We start from the raw sequence: 19,846 nt of genomic DNA on the forward strand, positions 1-19,846 counted from the left end.
CACTTCTTTGAACACATAAGATATATTTTAACTGAAGGAAGTGTCTAGGGGTACGGATCCGTACCTCTAGAATCTGAGTCTAGAGGTACAGATCCGTACCCCTAGACAAGCCTGTTGAAAAACGGCGTTAAACCCAAAACAAAATATAAAGATACGTAAAGACGATCTGAAGTTGTCGTTTTTAATATGAAACAAAGAAGGATTTGAATTACTGACCATCAACCTATAAAACTGACATACTTTACCTTTACACTTTCCGCATGTTTATTATCTTTTCGCTCTAAACATAGTGGTCTCCCTTGACAAAATAATCTCGAAGATGGCACGCGAACAAAAAATCATTGATACGCACGTTTATATCAGAGAAATCGTTCTGGTTGTCACTGTTGTCTGAAAAATATAGGAACTGTTTCGATGCCACTTTACTTTTTAAATCTTCACCGAGTGGATCGTGTAAGTTTTGTAAAAAATATGTGTTGTATATTTCGGATACTCGAGAAAGTTTGGACAAAATAAGCCAATGATTTTAATTTAGTGAACAGTTTTAAAGTATTACAATTATGACATACATGATAGGAAGCAGAGCCATGTAAAATGTATGTTACTGGTGCTTTGTTTAAAATAGTATTTAAAATAGTGACAAGCCAAAATGAAACATTAAGTGTTTACACTTTATTAACATGTTTTACTGTTACTGGGTTATTAATTGATCAGGTCGGCGTGACGTCACATCCGGAGCAATCGATTATGCAAATTACCTTGGAGGTGAAAGCAGGACCTCGCAATTCGTAGCGAATTAACTAGCGGTGTGGGTTGTGATGTTTTAATTCTCAAATAAAACAAATCAAGAGTCATCTTTTTTATCATCTGCAGTCCTTACGCTATGGTACAATCTATATATTTTTCAAAAAAAGTAGGGTTTTTGTGATAATTGATTTTGTGGCATTTTAAAACGGTCTGGAAAAAGTGACAGATTATGTATTGTCTGCTCTTCGGCGCTACGGATCAGATATAATTAAAACAAGTTCCCAAGCTTATTCAACATTTTCTCAGTTTGCTATATATATAGGCTGAGGCTATCCGCACGACGGTCGTGCCGATAATTTTCCTTATCCGCACAACCGTCGTGCCGATTATTTTCGTTACTCGCACGACGGTCGTGCCGATTATTTTCGTTATTCGCACGACGATCTGCTGACATAACTGGAAAGTCATGTCGATTATTCAAAAAAAAAACAAAAAAGTTTGTTACTGATACAACTAAAAATACTGTATACATGTATGTGAAATTTAGTTAATCTTTTCTGAGGTTTTTCCTTTTTTCCTTGGAGACTTTTTTTCAAATTTTTAACAAAAAGTTGCAAAACTGTTTTTTTTATGCTTTAAACATGGTCAGTGATATTAGAAATCAACTTACTGACGCTCTAAAGACATAACCCCCTTATTTGTATTCATTTTGACACAAAAATAATTTCAGAAAAGTCTCACTTAAAACAATCCGATCTAGATCTACCCAACCATATTTTTTAAGCATGTGACCGAAAACAATTTTTAAAAGCCTTTCAGATCTCCATAAAGTACAATTTTAGCATGCACCTACCCGCATTATGTTAAAATCACTTACGCACGATTTATTAAATAAAAACATAACATGACAAGTAAAATAAGGGCATGAAGGTATGCTAACTAACTATTATTAATTATGCAAGAAAAATGTGTTCTTTGCATTCTATTGATTTATTTGCAATGGATGATTTATTCAATTATTTTTACTTATAATGGTTGTATTAATATCTATTGATTTGATATCTTAAACAATGAACGTGATGCTATTACAGCTAGTATTTTTAACTAAGATATACCTTACGCCAAAATTAGAAATGCTACCGAAACACCCGTCGTGCGGATAAGAATACTAATCGGCACGACCGTCGTGCGGATAAGAAAAATAATCGGCACGACGGTCGTGCCGATAGACACTTCCATATATATATTAATCTAAACTAAATATATGAAAACAAAACATTTTTCTTATTCAACTTCTTTGCTTGAAATCGTAGAAGTTGTTTCTTTCATCTCTTTCAAGTGTCTAGATTTTTTTTTCTTTTTAAGAAAGAACAGATCAAACAAATAGTAAATTAATTTTCTGATATTTTTATGTCTTTTTTAAATAAGCTGATTTTCTAAATGTTTTAATGCTCTGAAATAATTATATTGTTGCCATTTTCTGAAATGTACTTTGTGCGATATATTTTATTTAGTTAATGTAAAATGCTATAATGTCGAAGTACATTAAGTATGAAAGTCATTTAAATAAAGTTGAAAACTTTTACTTTATTCTATATGTAATCTTATTGCAGACATTTTTTTTTTTTTTTTTTTTTTTTTTTTGAAGAAATGTCCTTCCAGCCAAAAAATAGTTTGGTGAATTAATTTTAAAGTTTCAAATGAACTAAATGTTCGGGCATGTGTATTGGTTAAAGGTTTTTTATGTAGTAGCTCTATTAATCCCTTTGTCAATTGACATGCAAATAACAATAATGTGAAATCTTCCAAATATCATAAGACCCTGAAGGCATACATCAAACGGATAAGACAGGAAATTACCATAAGGCCCCGAAGGGGTACATCAGAGGGATAAAACAAACAGAAATCAATCTATTAATAAGCGATAGTCATTAGGAACTGGTCAAAACTGATTTTCATCAATATACCACATACTGATTGGTTTCCTTAGTGATTTATGACTGAATGAATGCTTAATTTTGTGGTATGTGGAAGCAGTCAATTGTGACAGTCTAACAATTAACAAAAAAAAAATGGATATTGAAAACTACAAGATATGACTAACATTATTCTAGACAAAGCGTGCAAATTATCGTTCTCAGTTTTAAATAATTGACAAAACAGAGATCAGTATTTTTTTTTAGTATTTTCGTAATTGGAAGTCATCAATTTATTGATACGTCCTGGCTTTTCGTAAAAAAGAAACTAGCATGCAGTTATTATATATATCATTTTATCTCCGCGTGTAACACAGTAGCTCTAGATGTCATATTACATTTAAAACAATTGTTACATATAAAAAACCGCTTTGTGTTATAAATGCTATTGTGATCCTGATACCCTTCGAGGGAGAAAAAAATCCCTTCTCCAGTATTTACGCATAATGTGCTATTAAGTTTTAAATTATGACACCTCTCATTAAATTTCATACGAATGAGAATTTAGGTAAGAGGTGTTGATTTGATTAAATTTGGAGTGACTGAATCACTTTTGACACCACAGTATTTTAATGGCAGGCTACTAAATAGAACGAGAAAAGTGAAACGAATGGAGAAACCTAATTAGATGAAATAGATTTTCTGTTTTATTTACTTTAAAAAAGACCTCCGATTTTTTAAATTATAATTTCATCCAGTCCGTCACAAATATGAGACCTTGCAATTTACACGGATCAATGATGAATATCACGTCTGAAACCTAAAAAAGAAAGGTTTCTTTCTTGGGAGTGATTTCTGGAACATCATGCTACATTATAAATTCACTGACTTATTAATATTGCCCAAAATTTTACTTTAAGCAAAGAAAAACAACCAGCACTAGTGAAACTTGAAACGCTATCAATTACAATTTAGCGTTTGCTGTCACCTCCGCTTGTTGCTACGCAACGCGATACGCTGAAGTGCCCGGATATCCGACCTGATCAATAAAACCCAGCCCGGCCCAAACCACGGAAATAGCCGATTCTGATTGTACGGAAACCACCGGAAACTTACGGACGGAAGGCTAATATAATTACGAATGATATCGTGTCGATATCAACTAACATATTTAGAATTTAGTAAAATATAATTTGTAAACTTGTACACAGGAAGTCGTTATACATAGCGTTGTTTTGACGAATTAGTTCCCGATATTTTATATCGTTATCATTATATACTATTTTATAATCACGTTTTGTCCAAAAAGTTGTTATATTTCGAAGAAAGGAATTCCTCTCGGGCCTCAAAGAGTTTTTGTTTCACCTGTGCATTCCCAAAGCCTAAATAATTCTTTGTGTCCGGTAACATGCCTAAAAAAATAGGTAGTAAAAAGGCAGGAAATTTTTATACTTTTTTGTTCAATGAGACTTTAACGGAAATTATTTTTATGTCAAAAAAATGAGTACGAATAATTTCTTTAATATCATTGACAATTTTAAAGAATAGAATGAGCAGTTTTTTAAAACTTTTATTAAAAAGTTTTTAAAAAATCTCAAAGACCATAAAACATTAGGGTCATGTAAAAAAAAAAATAGGATAGGTCGGATACCGATTACCACGAAGAATGCAGCGTTGAATATTGAAAAGTTTTACACACGTACCCCAATATTTTTAAAATATTCCTGTATAAATATATAGAAACAAATACTGAGATAGGTTTGTTCACGCAGTATTCTGAGTAACTTAGTCGACTGAATTGACGTACGATGAAAGTCACAAATTGAATATATTGTGGTACATTGCAGTTTGTGGCATAGCCTTTGCACTTTCGATAATCGATTTCATATTCGGCAGGTTGCTATAATGTTTAAACATATTTTTTTTTTTTTTTTTTTTTTTTTTTTTTAAGTTTGCAAGTAATCCTCTGAAAAACTGACTTACTTAAAATATATTCAAATTAGTTCAAACAATATAGAGTAAATCGAGATACAATTTTTACCTTTTTTCATTTTTGTACAGATGTCTCGTAACCGGAGGTCGCGGGTCGAATCCTGTCAGCGGATTTTGACCATGACTCCAACAGTCCCTTCTTTCGGTGCGAGTACTGGTTATTTTCCAGGAAGCAGTCATCGAGTGTATTTCACATTAGTTGGTGAACCAAAACTCGACGCGAAAAAGAAATCTTTTAAATGGGAACAAAATTACCATTTAACTGCACTCAATAAAACAGAACGATTCACACTGTTTCGTGAAAAAAGACCAAGTAAAAACTTGTTAAGGTTCGTTTGGATATTTACCAATGCTCTACACTTTCAGATTATGAATTTAGATACTTCAAAATTAAACTTCAATGGTTAGACATACCTTGCAAAACTTTGCAATTTATTTAGGTTGATTTGATATATTATTGTATACAGAATGCCTTTTCAGTCAGTTTGCTAGTGCTCGGCATTTTTGATACATACAACTGAAGAATCGTTTGAGCCCGCTAATCATAATTTACAAATAAGTCTCGAAAAAGCAAAATAAAACTTTAAATGGATGTTGTTTCTTCAAATCTCACAAATTTCTTCATTAAGATTTTTTTTTTTTTTGTAAATTTATCAATATTACAATGTACTGCAGACGATTTACTCTAACACTGCTTACTTTACTATGGTTATGTGACCACACCGGAAGTGAACTGTACTTGGAAACTATATTGAGCAGCTTTAATGCTGTCGCATTCTGAGACCTTACGTTTTGTGAGTTTTTCATTGGGATAACCAAACCTATTGTAATTATGCAAAATAAAACTGTTGCTCTTCTTTTGTATACCGAGTAATTGTACGATAGTTTGCAGTTTTTTACGAAGATCTGAGTGTAATTCTTCAGCTATAATTGGTTTGTTAAACTGCCCATGTGTGGCCAAATCCATAAAGCATCTCAGAAAAGTTTTAACCTTACAATTTTTAAGAAAGTGTAATGAGCGGAATTTTCCAAAAACAAGTTGCATCCTTCATAACTTGTTTAAATAATAGTAAAAGTTGATCTTCACCCAATATTACATTGTATTGAAAAGGAAAAATTCGTACTCCTTACGCAGATCGCGTCGAGAAATCACATTTTAGCTCTACCCTAAATATATATAGTTGTGACGTTTCTGTTTTACGGAGATTAATTTATTTTTTGGGTTTCCATTATATCCAAAAAGTAATTATGTTTCATTTGGTATAACAGGCCCATTGAAACCTGTATGTTTTCAAATGGAATGACTAAGTAGTGTGTTCTTTTTTCACAAATACAATTATGATAAAAAAAAAATTGAATTGTAATATGACGAAAAATAAACAGGATCTCCTTCTTCGTTTTCGCAGTATTGTCTTAATTTTCTCCTACCCTATTTTCACGCGCAGCTATTGCACACTCAATTTTTACATACAAATGCTTGTATCTAAGGGAAAAATAAGTTAATCACCACAAAAAAGTTTACAACAGCATAAATTTCATTTTAATATATTCTTATTTTGTTAGCCATTTTGATTTCTTTCCTATCTTTATTGTTACGCGTGTATCCCTGAATACATGTTACAAAACAAAAGCGGTGTAATGAAAAACATAATATAGTACTTCTTATTAAACATTTTACTGATTGTTCGCCACTTAGTATGTATCTTTTATTTTCTGAAAATGTTCCTGAAATGTTTTTGAATGAAATAAGATTATAAAATGACTATCAGGTTCATTTTTATGCTGTGGTGCTAGGGAAAATTTTGATTGTGCATATCAAAGTCCCGACCAACTTAAAAGTCAGAATAGCCGGAAGAATTATTTCCTGTTGTGGCCTTTCAGGATTTTAAGCCCATTTTCGTCAACATTTTATCATGTTATACATTTTCATTTTAAATACAAATTCTTTCTCTAAAGTAACTGACAATTGTCGCATTGAAAAATATTAGTCACGGATAGAGTTATTTTGAGGATCACTCTCTCAGGAATACATTATTTATTTTATTATACCGAAAACATAATAAAATGATTTATTTAACATTAAAAAAGTTATTACTTACCAAATAATGAAGACAGAATTAAGGAGACTGTACTAGTAAGCACTTAGAATTGTCGCGACTTTGCTGTATAAAAATCATTACTTTTGATAGGTATCTATAGGCTTGAGGTTACATAACGCTGTATTTATGGGCATACTTCAACAAAATCAGCAGCAGTAACATTCGAAAGCGGCGATAACTACGGAACATATAATGAGAGCACTCATTTGCTTAGTAGTTAGTAGTTAGTTAATTTCCAATCTGATAGTGATAGTTTCAGTTTGATATTTGATGAAAAATTGTTTTCAAAATCGTGCATGTAGAACAAATCATTCAAAAGCAGAAAAGAAAAATAGACCGGGTTCACACATGTATGAACACAAGATAAAGTAATTTAATCCTATGTATAAATAAGCGCATCGTCTTTTAATCAGTACGAAAGTATCGATCTCTATGTCATAGGAGACATGAAAATGTAATATCACATGCGCAGAAAAACAAAATAGCGTTGTTGCGCATGTGATATGAAATTATTGTTTCTATCATTAAATCTATATTTATAGTCCTTTCCATTTTTAGCTCGACTATTCGAAGAATAGTCTAGCTATTCTACTCACCCTGGCGTCGGCGTCGGCGTCACACCTTGGTTAAGTTTTTGCATGCAAGTACATACAGCTATCATTTAAAGGCATATAGCTTTGAAACTTATTTATTCTTTTTCTAGGTCAATTACCAACCTCACTGGGTCAAGTTCCATAACTCTAACATGTATTTTGAGCAAATTAGCCCCTTTTGGACTTAGAAAATTCTGGTTAAAGTTTTACATGCAAGTTACTATCTCCAAAACTAATGCAGATATTGAATTGAAACTTCACATGTGTCTTCGGGGTTATAAAACTAGTTGATAGCACCAAGTCCCATAACTCTGACCTTCATTTTGGCCAAATTATGCCCCCTTTTGTACTTAGAAAATTTTGGTTAAAGTTTTGCGTGCAAGTACATACAGCTATTACTAAAAGGCATATAGATTTGAAACTTATTTTTTCTTTTTCTAGATCAATTACCTACCTCACTGGGTCAAGTCCCATAACTCTGACATGTATTTTGGCCAAGTTATGCCCCCTTTTGGACTTAGAAAATTCTGGTTAAAGTTTTGCGTGCAAGTACATACAGCTATTACTAAAAGGCATATTGATTGAAACTTATTTTTTCTTTTCTAGATCAATTACCTACCTCACTGGGCCAAGTCCCATAACTCTGACATGTATTTTGAGCAAATTATGCCCCTTTTGGACTTAGAAAATCCTGGTTAAAGTTTTACATGCAAGTTACTATCTCCAAAACTAATGCAGATATTAAATTGAAACTTCACATGTGTCTTCGGGGTTATAAAACTAGTTGATAGAATCAAGTCCCATAACTCTGACATGTATTTTGGGCAAATTATGCCCCCTTTTGGACTTAGAAAATCCTGGTTAAAGTTTTGCATGCAAGTACATACAGCTATTACCAAAAGGCATATAGCTTTGAAACTTATTTATTCTTTTTCTAGGTCAGTTACCAACCTCACTGGGTCAAGTTCCATAACTCTTAACATGTATTTTGAGCAAATTATGCCCCCTTTTGGACTTAGAAAATTCTGGTTAAAGTTTTACATGCAAGTTACTATCTCCAAAACTAATGCAGATATGGAATTGAAACTTAACATGTTTCTTCGGGGTTATTAAACTAGTTGATAGCATCAAGTCCAATAACTCTGATATGCATTTTGGTCAAATTATGTCCCGTTTCGAACTTGAAACTCTTTTGATATTTAACATTTTGGGTAATAATTTCCTGCTTCTGTGACAATATTTCGAATAGTCGAGCTTGGCTGTCTTACGGACAGCTCTTGTTCTAGATGTAGTCACATGTTCAACGATAAAAAATCGTATTTTCTCGAAGGCGGAGCCAAACACACATATTGACCTCCAGCTGTGACGTCCACACATTATTACGTTAAAACAATGCGACGTGGTATACAATTAACCACGAAAGATGACCTAAGGCTGCAGACATTTGTATCTAATGTTTATACTTATGAGTAGGCTGGATTTGATAATAAAACAATTGTCGTTTTTATGTGTGGTCGATATGTGGATTTATCGACCTGTTAAAGTGATATCAAGTCGATAAATTCGCCCGAGGTTGATATTGCTTTTATCAGGCCGATAAATCCACATATGAGCCAAGCCATGAGAAAACCAACATTGTCTATTGCGATTAGTTTTTAGTTTATACAAATTTGTTTTAGCTCGATTGTGATGAAAGCTTCAAGCTTATTGTAACCACTCTCGAGTCCGCTTCCTGGAAAAACCAGTACTGGTGTCATATGAGAAGTCATGGTCGTGACCCCAGTGGGGCTCGAACCCACGACCTCTGGATTGAGCGTCCAACACCTTATCCACTAGACCACCTCTCCTTATTGCGATTAGAGAAACCGTTAGCAAACAGCATGGATCCTGACCAGACTGGGCGGATGTTGGTTTTCTCATGGCGCGGCTCATATCGACCTCACCAAAAGGCAATTATTGTTTAATATCACATGCGCAGAAATTGAAAATAACGATTTTGCGCACGAGATATAAAAACCCTAATGATATATTATTCAAGTGAAACTAATCGGGAAAGTGCATTGGACATTGTGTGGGGTATAATAATTTAACATCTGAGTTGCACACATTTGTAATCCATGCTTTAAAATGTTCATTTTAAAAACAAAAATGTTAACATTGTGTGAATAGTTGTATAAGCATATAGCAAAAGCATAGTTCGTAGTCCGACCGGACCGGTTTTTTTTAATTCTGTGTTAAAAAGATATGCTAGTATTATTTCAAATATAAAAGAAAGAGAAATCAAAAATTAAATAATCTAAAAACAAAAATAACGTTAGCAGTAAATTGTTAAAACATGAAAGTTCATTGCTATCACTACCCTCCCATTTATCCATATTAGATATTTACCGTTTTTAGCTCACCTGTCACAAAGTGACAAGGTGAGCTTTTGTGATCGCGCGGTGTCTGTCGTCCGTCAGTCCGTGCGTGCATGCGTGCGTGCGTCCGTCCTTAAACTTTTGCTTGTGACCACTCTAGAGGTCACATTTTTCATGGGATCTTTATGAAATTTGGTCAGAATGTTCATCTTGATGATATCTAGGTCAAGTTCGAAACTGGGTCACGTGCCGTCAAAAACTAGGTCAGTAGATCTAAAAATAGCAAAACCTTGTGACCTCTCTAGAGGCCATATATTTCACAAGATCTTCATGAAAATTGGTCAGAATGTTTACCTTGATGATATCTAGGTTAAGTTTGAAACTGGGTCATGTGCCTTCAAAAACTAAGTCAGTAGGCCTAAAAATAGAAAAACCTTGTGACCTCTCTAGAGGCCATATATTTCAAAAGATCTTCATGAAAATTAGTCAGAATGTTCACCTTGATGATATCTAGGTCAAGTTCGAAACTGGGTCACGTGCCATCTAAAACTAGGTCAGTAGGTCAAATAATAGAAAAACCTTGTGACCTCTCTAAAGGCCGTATTTTTCATGGGATCTGTATGAAAGTTGGTCTGAATGTTCATCTTGATGATGTCTAAGTCAAGTTCGAAACTGGGTCACGTGCAGTCAAAAACTAGGTCAGTAGGTCTAAAAATAGAAAAACCTTGTGACCTCTCTAGAGGCCATATATTTCATGAGATCTTCATGAAAATTGGTCAGAATGTTCACCTTGATGATATCTAGGTCAAGTTCGAAAGCGGGTCACGTGCCATCAAAAACTAGGTCAGTAGGTCAAATAATAGAAAAACCTTGTGACCTCTCTAGAGGCCATATTTTTCATGGGATCTGTATGAAAATTGGTCTGAATGTTCATCTTGATGATATCTAGGTCAAGTTCAAAACTGGGTCACGTGCCTTCAAAACTAGGTCAGTAGGTCAAATAATAGAAAAACCTTGCGACCTCTCTAAAGGCCATATTTTTCATGGGATCTGTATGAAAATTGGTCTGAATGTTCATCTTGATGATATCTAGATCAAGTTCGAAACAGGGTCATGTGCGGTCAAAAACTAGGTCAGTAGGTCTAAAAATAGAAAAACCTTGTGACCTTTCTAGAGGCCATACTTGTGAATGGATCTCCATAAAAATTGGTCAGAATGTTCATCTTGATGATATCTAGGTCAAGTTTGAAACTGGGTCACTTGCCCTAAAAATCTAGGTCAGTAGGTCAAATAATAAAAAAAACCTTGCGACCTCTCTAGAGGCCATACTTTTCATGGGATCTGTATGAAAGTTGGTCTGAATGTTCATCTTGATGATATCTAAGTCAAGTTTAAAACTGGGTCAACTGAGGTCAAAAACTAGGTCAGTAGGTCTAAAATTATTAAAAACCTTTTGACCTCTCTAGAGGCCATATTTTTCAATGGATCTTCATGAAAATTGATCTGAATGTTCACCTTGATGATATCTAGGTCAGTTTCGAAACTGGGTCACCTGCAGTCAAAAACTAGGCCAGTAGGTATAAAAATAGAAAAACCTTGTGACCTCTCTAGAGGCCATATTTTTCATGAGATCTTCATGAAAATTAGTGAGAATGTTCACCTTGATGATATCTAGGTAAAGTTCAAAACAGGGTCACGTACCTTCGAAAACTAGGTCAATAGGTCAAATAATAGAAAAACCTTGTGACCTCTCTAGAGACCATATTTTTCAATGGACCACATGAAAATTGGTCAGAAATTTTATCTTGATAATATCTAGGTCAGTTTCAAAACTGGGTCACATGAGCTCAAAAACTAGGTCACTATGTCAAATAATAGAAAAAACGACGTCATACTCAAAACTGGGTCATGTGGGAAGAGGTGAGCGATTCAGGACCATCATGGTCCTCTTGTTTATTGTTTTGTTTTAAACAGACTGAGCGGACATGTTTTGGGGTGGGGAGGGGTCCGGGTTCGAAACTTTGCGACCGATCTTTCATATTTTATACTCCAGTTCATTCATTTCTACAACTTACTGTAACTCCGGGTATCATCTCCATACAAAATCACCGGGTTTTGTTTAAAGCTAAATCATATGATATATCATTTGAGCAACATTTTATGATATTTTTTTCCCAGTTTTTTTCTTGTATTTCAGGAACAAAGACCTATTACATAGATATATACCTCTTCTGGAAATGTTTACTTTGATATTTTTTATGAAATTTTGTAATTGCCTCCCTTTAATATAAAAAAAAAAATGTAAAAAGTTGACTATGTTTTTAGATTTTGATATAATTAATTAGTTTATTTAGTTTTATATTCAAATTTGAATACTTCAACAACCTGAAACAAATGGCAAGTATGAAAACAGCGCATAGCTTCGTAGTTCATCTATTTTCGATCTATCTTGGATGCGCAACCGAGATAAGTAAAAGGAATATAATAATAATTTCATAAACTTACATTTCTAGTGTACTGATCAATGCAAATCTTTGACAACCTTAATATAAGAGTGTTTATATTCATATGTTCCCTAAGACAAGATATTTTCATTAAATTAATACTTAATATGCTAAAACGCTATCTTGGTCGGGCAACCAAATTTTATAAATACTTCCAGTGCACTGTATAGACCCCTTCGCCTTACTACACAACCTAGTTCCACATCGTTAGGTGTGAAATAACGACGTACATTTAACTAGCCTGTCCAGTTCTGTTGAAAGTATCCTGCAAACTGCTATCTCGTGTCTGTCCGGTACACAAAATGACACATCGACTGTCGAACGTATTACTTCTTTGATTGAGTGTGATTCAAATACCTTGTTATTTTAGGTCTTTGCTTATGTCAAGCGCAATACTTCATCAAACATACGTATCATCAATATTAAATACTTTGCTTCTACTTTTGTAATAATGAAATAAAATACACATAATTGCCTTGATTAAGATGACTGTATCACTATTCGTAATTATATTAGCCTTCCGTCCGTAAGTTTCCGTGGTTTGGGCCGGGCCGGGTTTTATTAATAACCGTTTTACTGTTTCGTTTAAGCCATAAACAGGTCCCAGGAAAGTCACAAACTAGCTATATAGCGAAATCTAGCTATATATAGCTAGAAGTAGCTATAAAACCAATACCAATAATGCAAAATATATCAAAATAAGGTGCAAAATGGTCATAATCATGCCCAAAAGGTTTATAAGATGAAAGACAGTTACATAAAACCATAGTCCAAATAATAAGACGTGAAAAAGTTGTCATTTGATGTTCAACAGTCAATATTCTGACATTTTACATTTTTACTATCAAGCCTTTTTCGACGTCTTAACACTAACTATGAAAGAAGTGTAGCATAAATTCAATTTCTAAAACATTATAAAGTTGGTAAACTTTGTACCTAATAGGAACAAAAATACCTTTGCTTCAATTCTGCAAGGTTAAAATGATTTACAATCCATTATTATCCACGAAATGACGCTTCATCTTTTTGACATCGAATGTTTATATTTGACATGCCACCATCTTGTTTCGAAATTGAAAGTACCAATTAAATTTGATCGGCGGTAGACGAAAAAATATTTCCCGCCAAATATTTTCATTGTAATTTTGATTTTTTTCATCATAAATGTATATTTTCTATTTTTATCCTTATGAATTTTAAATGTCTCTTCTGGAAATAGAAAGATTATTGACATTTATAGTTTCTTTGTATGAGAAAGTTTCGTTCAAGAAATTATCCTATATGCAAATCATGTTTACATCCGGAACACCCTCGGTTATTATGCCACTATTTAAAACTTTCAACGGATTGGATACTGGACTAATTAATGGGTTATTTAATAACAAATAAGGTAAAATATAACTTTTAATTGCTGCCATAAAGCACATTTATGATTATTCTTCATACTCAATGTGAAAGTTTCAGTCATTTTTGCCAGAATGTCGTTAAAAAACCTTCAGATCAAAATTCAAATCTGAAGCGATTTTTGTGCTATACGTTATTTCAGTTCAACGTTAAGACCTGACATAACATGGAAAATAAAAAATGTAAAATATCAATTAAAATGAACTTATAAAGTGATATGAGTTATGTCAGGTCTTATATTTAGGACTAATAAAACCATTGCAAGATCTTTGTAGTCACATTTTCAATAACTGCGGCAATATCTTGCGAAAAATCATCACTGATTTTATCACTTGTGATAATCATCATAGTATAAGACAAATTTAAAAATGACTTATCGCAAAAACTCGCAACATGTATTGAAACTGAAACTGCATAGATCTCCATTCTTTTTGATTGTTTTTTGTCTCATAAACTGTGTTTTTTGTCTCATAAACCATGTTTTTTGTCTCATAATTTGAATGGATAATAACTATTTATGTCTCCCACCATACAGTGGTGTGGGAGACATATTGATTTACTCCAGTCTGTGTGTGTGTCTGTCACAAAGCTTGTCCGCACTCTAAGTCGAACATTTCTCATCCGATTTTCACCAAACTTAAACAAAATGTGTTTGACCATAAGACCTCGGCCAAGTTCGATAACTAGCCAAATCGGTCCAGGCATCTTCGAGTTATGGCCCTTGAATTACCAAAAATCGGCCTTTTTACTCTTGTCCGCACTCTAATTCGAACATTTCTCATCCAATCTTCACCAAACTTAAACAAAATGTGTTTGACCATGAGACCTCGGTCAAGTTCGATAACTAGCCAAATCGGTCAAGGCATTTTGGAGTTACGGCCCTTGAATTATCGAAAAATTGGCCTTTTTACTTTTGTCCGCACTCTAAGTCGAACATTTCTCATCCGATCTTCACCAAACTTAAACAAAATGTGTTTGACCTTGAGATCTCGGCCAAGTTTTATAACTAGCAAAATCGGAACAGCAATTTTGGAGTTACGACCCTTGAATTACTGAAAAATCTGCCTTTTTACTCTTGTCTGCTCGCTAAGTCAAACATTTCTCATTTGATCTTCACCAAACTTGAACAAAATGTGATTGGCCATAAGACCTTAGCCAAGTTCGATAACTAGCCAAATCCTCCCTGGCACTTTTGATTTATGGCCCATGAATTACTGATTGGATCCACTCATCCAGACCATCTAATTGGATCCACTCGTCTAAACCATCTAGAGAAACTAGACATTTTTCATAGGGGCAGTTGTGGGAGACATGCGCTTTTCTCAAAAGCATCTCTAGTTTATATTTGATATTGACATATTTTGAACAATTGTTATTGGTTTTATAGCTATTTCTAGCTATATATAGCTAGATTTAGCTATATAGCTAATTTGTGACTTTTCTGGGACCTGATAAAATGATTCAGTTTTATTTGCATGTATGTCTTCCCCCCCACTGGCATGACTGGGGGAAACATTTTGTTTTTGCCCTGTCCGTCATTTCTGATCAATAACTGGAGAACCGTTTGATCTAGAACCTTCAAACTTCATAGGATGGCAGGGCTTATGGAGTAGACGGCCCTTTTTGTTTTTGGGGTCACTCCATCAAAGGTCAAGGTCACAGGGGCCTGAACATGGAAAACTATTTCCGATCAATAACTTGAAAACCACTTGACCCAGAATGTTTAAACTTCATAAGATGATTGGTCATGCAGAGTAGATCACTCCTATTGATTTTGGGGTCACTCTATTAAAGTTCAAGGTCGTAGTGGACAGAACATGGAAATCCATTTTCGGTCAATAACTTGAGAACTATTTGACCTAGAACTTTCAAACTTCATAGGGTGATAGGACTTAAATGGTAAATGACCCTTATCGTTTTTGGGGTCACTTGAGCTAAGGTCAAGGTCACAGGGGCCTGAACATAGAAAGCTCTTTCCAATCAATAACTTGAGAACCACTTGACCCAGAATGTTGAAACTTAATAGGATGATTGGACATGCAGAGTAGATGACCCCTACTGATATTGGGGTCACTCGATCAAAGGTCAAGGTCACAGGGCCTGAACATGGAAACCGTTTTCAATTCATAACTTGAGAACCACTAGGCCCAGAATGTTGAAACTTAGTGGGATGATTGGACATGTCAAGTAAATCATTCCTGTTGCAGCCAACTATCAGTGTCTCTTTGACTTTCGCTCCTGTCCCCGATTGACATCTTGCCTGTACGACTGTTCATTTGGGGAGACATGCGCTTTTATACAAAAGCATCTTCTAGTTTGTTTTACAATTTCGTTATTTAAGTATATTGCCTGATCTTGTTTTTATCTAAATCTATTTTCACCACAGAAAAGGTTTTAACTGGTTTTGACGTAAAGAGAGGGATTCTGCCCTATCGCGAAAATATCTCGCATCAGATTATTTGGACTATATACACGGCTGCCATATGAATGATATATTGCACGGACATGACAACCATGTCTATACATGGTTATGATACTTGTCTACCATGTCCCTCCTTAATTATTCACACAGCAGCCATGCCTTGTAAAAAAATACTTGCATAGCACCAATTGCAAGACCAACGAGAGACCTACCCTAAGAAATTACTTGCATGGCTGCCATACATGTAAATATTCACTTCGAAAGACAACATTGACCTATAGATTTACTTCATCATCTGTCCAAAGTCATGCTAATCAAAGAAACACTAATTAAAAAACCCTCTTTAGTCCAAAAGTTAGCTTTGACCACAGACCAGTCCTTGCAGACCTCTGTTGTGAGATCCATTGATCCAGATGCATGCTAGCATAAGTTAACTTTCATAGCAGACCTCCATGTATCGGTTCCTCCTAAGTATCAGTCTGAAAGCCCTGCTAATTCGAATGTGAGCGTTTATCATGTTTATTTGAAACAGGATGTATATTGTTAGGGTAAGGAGGAGGGTATTTTTATGCCCCCAGCATCTACTGATGCGGGAGGCATATAGTGATTGTCCTGTTCGTCCGTCCATTCGTCCGTACGAGGTTAACCAAATGGGACCGTTTCGTCTAGCATCAATACCCCTTACTAGAATGACTTGATACTAATGCAGATGTAACCTGTGACCATTCCTCATCTTCAGACATCACCTGACCTCAGTTTGACCTTGACCTCATTTTGGACTTAGGTTGCTTTATATGGGCCATCTCTTGGTTAACCAAATGGGACCGTTTCGTCTAGCATCAAGAATGAATTGATACTAATACAGATGTAAACTGTGACCATTCCTCATCTTCAGACATCACCTGACCTCAGTTTGACTTTGACCTCATTTTGGACTTAGGTTGCTTTATATGGGCCATCTCTTGGTTAACCAAATGGGACCATTTCGTCTAGCATCAATACCCCTTACAAGAATGAATTGATACTAATACAGATGTAAACTGTGACCATTCCTCATCTTCAAACATCACCTGACCTCAGTTTGACCTTGACCTCGTTTTGGACTTAGGTGCAAAATCTATCGACAAGGATGCCACTGGGGGCATCAAGCGTTTATTGAACGCAGCTCCTTGTTTTTTCAATTTTAGATTTGTTTATGTTTTTTCTCAGGCTTCAGTTTCCATTTTTCTGACTGGCAGGCATTCACATTTTTCAGACAATTCAGCCTTTGAACCCCTGGGCTGTTACCAAGCAGTCATGGCTCCACATTGAACATCAATTTCAATTGTCACAGGATGAGAAAAACATGGGGCATCCAGACTGGGAGTTCAACCCAGGCCCTTTGTGTACTGTTCCATCTACGGAGCTACTGACTAGCTTAAATTAGTTTACACATTTTCTTCCCAAATTATATATCAAGCCTTAAATCATGACAGTGATTTGATATAGCATGTAAAATAATAAAATAAGGTTAAGGCTTCTTAACAGTTTGGAGAAAAAACAACAGAAATACAGTTATAAAGTCTAAACTATGCTCTTTCTCTCTCTCAGAAAAGAATTAGCTCATAGCCTCATATTAGCCTGCTGGCGGCAAGTGATTTTGCCTTGAAGACCAGTGCAGACCAAGATCAGCCTGCACATCCATGCAGTCTGATCATGGTCTGCACTGTTCACCATTCAGTCAGTATCTTTTTGGTAAGCACCCCTTTTAACATTTAATGGTACTGTCCAGATTGAAAGATTTTAGAAATTTAGCAGAGTAAACTAAGAATGTATTTATTTTTTTGCCTGGTCATTCTTTTACAAAACAGACAGAAACTGTCTTTTGTTTTTTTCAGGGGCAAAGGATGCTGTAGTGAAACAAGACTGTAATCAAGAAGAAAATTTACCTTCCTTACTCTCTGAAAAACTGATACTATGGAGACCTATTTGATGATGTTATATGTGACATTGGATCAGGAATCAGCCCTGAAAACCTTCTTTGCAGACCAAGGTTGGACCTTCTGTAAACCAGGTACTTTACCAGTGTCTTTCCTGTACTTCCCCCCCCCCCCCCCCCCCCCCACCCCACTCCCAAAAAAAAATAAATAAAGAAAGAAAATAGAGGAACATGTGCCATACCCTATCATAGTATGAGTTGGAAAATTTTGTGATATTTTGATATTTATTATTGTGTTGGATTATAGACATGTTACGATAAAGTTTAGAAGAAAATGTGGAAGAAACAGCTATAAAATGACAAAGAATAGGTCCTGTTGTAAAAGTTTTGGTGTAAATATAGAATTTTAAAAGTCAAAATTTTCCAGGTTCTGGGTTGGGAATTTTCTTCAGAAACTTATAAAAAAGGGGCCTTTTTACAGTTGGAATATGACCTATAAACTGCTATTAATAAGAATTCCTTTTTCATACTTAATTAGAATTAAAAATAAGTTAACTTTTAATTTCTTTTGATTAATATTGACCAAAGAACAATCTTTAGCTTGACTATTTGAAGAATATGGGGAGCTATACTTATAATACTACTCACATCTGCATTGGTTAAAGTTTAAAGTTTGGAAATTGGTTCAGATTTCGTACAAGTCCATATTTTGTAAAAACTCTTTACATGTGGCTTTGAAACTTTGAACACTCGTTAATCATAACAGTCTCTGTCAGTAGGCAAGAGTACATAACTCTTGTCAAGTATTTTGGCTGAATAACAGGAATAGGATATTGTTGTACTAGGGTGTATCAGTTTGGAAATTTGGTACTGCAATACATATCTTCTTACAGCTGAATTATAATACATTGATAATACTGCACGTCTCTGTCTGAGACATACAAAAATCTGATTGACCACTTTTAACAGCTCGGTGTTGAATGTTTCATAAATGAATAAGTAATATTTCACTGATGTTGGTATTCAGTACAATCCTTTATGATTTACTGTACAAATTATGAACTGTTAATTTCCAGATTTATCAGTGACAACTGACAAACTTGGTCCTGCTATAGGTAATGCACCACAATTGAGAAAAGACTCTGAAGTCACACCTGGAATAACTGGAAAGAGAAAAGCCAGCTCTTCTCCCAGAAAGGCTCCAAAGATAAAACTAGTAAAAATTGTTTCTAACAGTACAGATGTAGACAAAAAATCTGAAACAGTGTCAGAGAGAAACAAGAAAATTGAAGAGAAAGACTCAAGTGCAAAATGTGTTATAGACGATACAGGTCTGTTTGATGATGAGACTTGTGACGATGAAGAGATTACTGACATGATTGTTAAGATGAAAGAGAGGAAAAGAAACGCTAGAGATGTTGAAGCTGTTGATGAAATTCATGAAGCAGCTGACAGTGATATTGAAGATGTTGGTGATGAGGAAAATGATGACACTGATGATAGTATTGAAGGATTAAATGATGAAGAGGCTGAAGAAAAGTTAGATGGAACAAATGAGGATGTAAAATCAGAGATCAAAGGAAGAAACATTGGGAAAGCTATAACTAAGAAGGGTTCTTCTAAAAAAGTAAGTTTTTGTTTTAAGTGAATGTACATGTATAAAACAATGAAGTTGCTACCATAGATCTTAGTTTAGGCAAAAGTCACATCATTTGGGCAATTTAACTTTTGATCAATAACTAGAGATAATTTTGGCCTACAGTGGTCAAACCTATATGGATAATGCTTCAGACCAGAAGATGACCCTGTTATTTAATGGGTCAGTAATGAAGACCAAAGTGACCTTCAGACTGAAACTGTTTACTTAAACTGGCCTAAGAGTAAGACATCAAAT

At 34.6% G+C, this 19,846-nt stretch overlaps 1 protein-coding gene across 2 annotated transcripts in view; it reads left to right on the forward strand.

Annotated features, from left to right (window-relative positions):
• The first annotated feature begins 277 nt into the window (after positions 1 to 277).
• Positions 278 to 19,846, forward strand: part of LOC123547374 (zinc finger protein 2-like) — a 39,655-nt gene continuing 20,086 nt past the window's right edge. Inside the window, exons 1-3 of one of the 2 annotated variants that reach the window (XM_045334411.2) lie at positions 278 to 453; positions 17,912 to 18,087; positions 19,029 to 19,579. In XM_045334411.2, the coding sequence (XP_045190346.2) occupies positions 17,991 to 18,087; positions 19,029 to 19,579 (648 nt within the window). In that variant the 5' untranslated portion in view covers positions 278 to 453; positions 17,912 to 17,990. Of the gene's footprint in view, positions 454 to 475; positions 597 to 17,911; positions 18,088 to 19,028; positions 19,580 to 19,846 lie in introns of those variants that run through there. The other variant, XM_045334412.2, reaches the window with a different exon arrangement.

This window comes from Mercenaria mercenaria, chromosome 9, assembly GCF_021730395.1.
Source record: "Mercenaria mercenaria strain notata chromosome 9, MADL_Memer_1, whole genome shotgun sequence".
NCBI classification, from domain to species: Eukaryota; Metazoa; Mollusca; class Bivalvia; order Venerida; family Veneridae; genus Mercenaria; species Mercenaria mercenaria.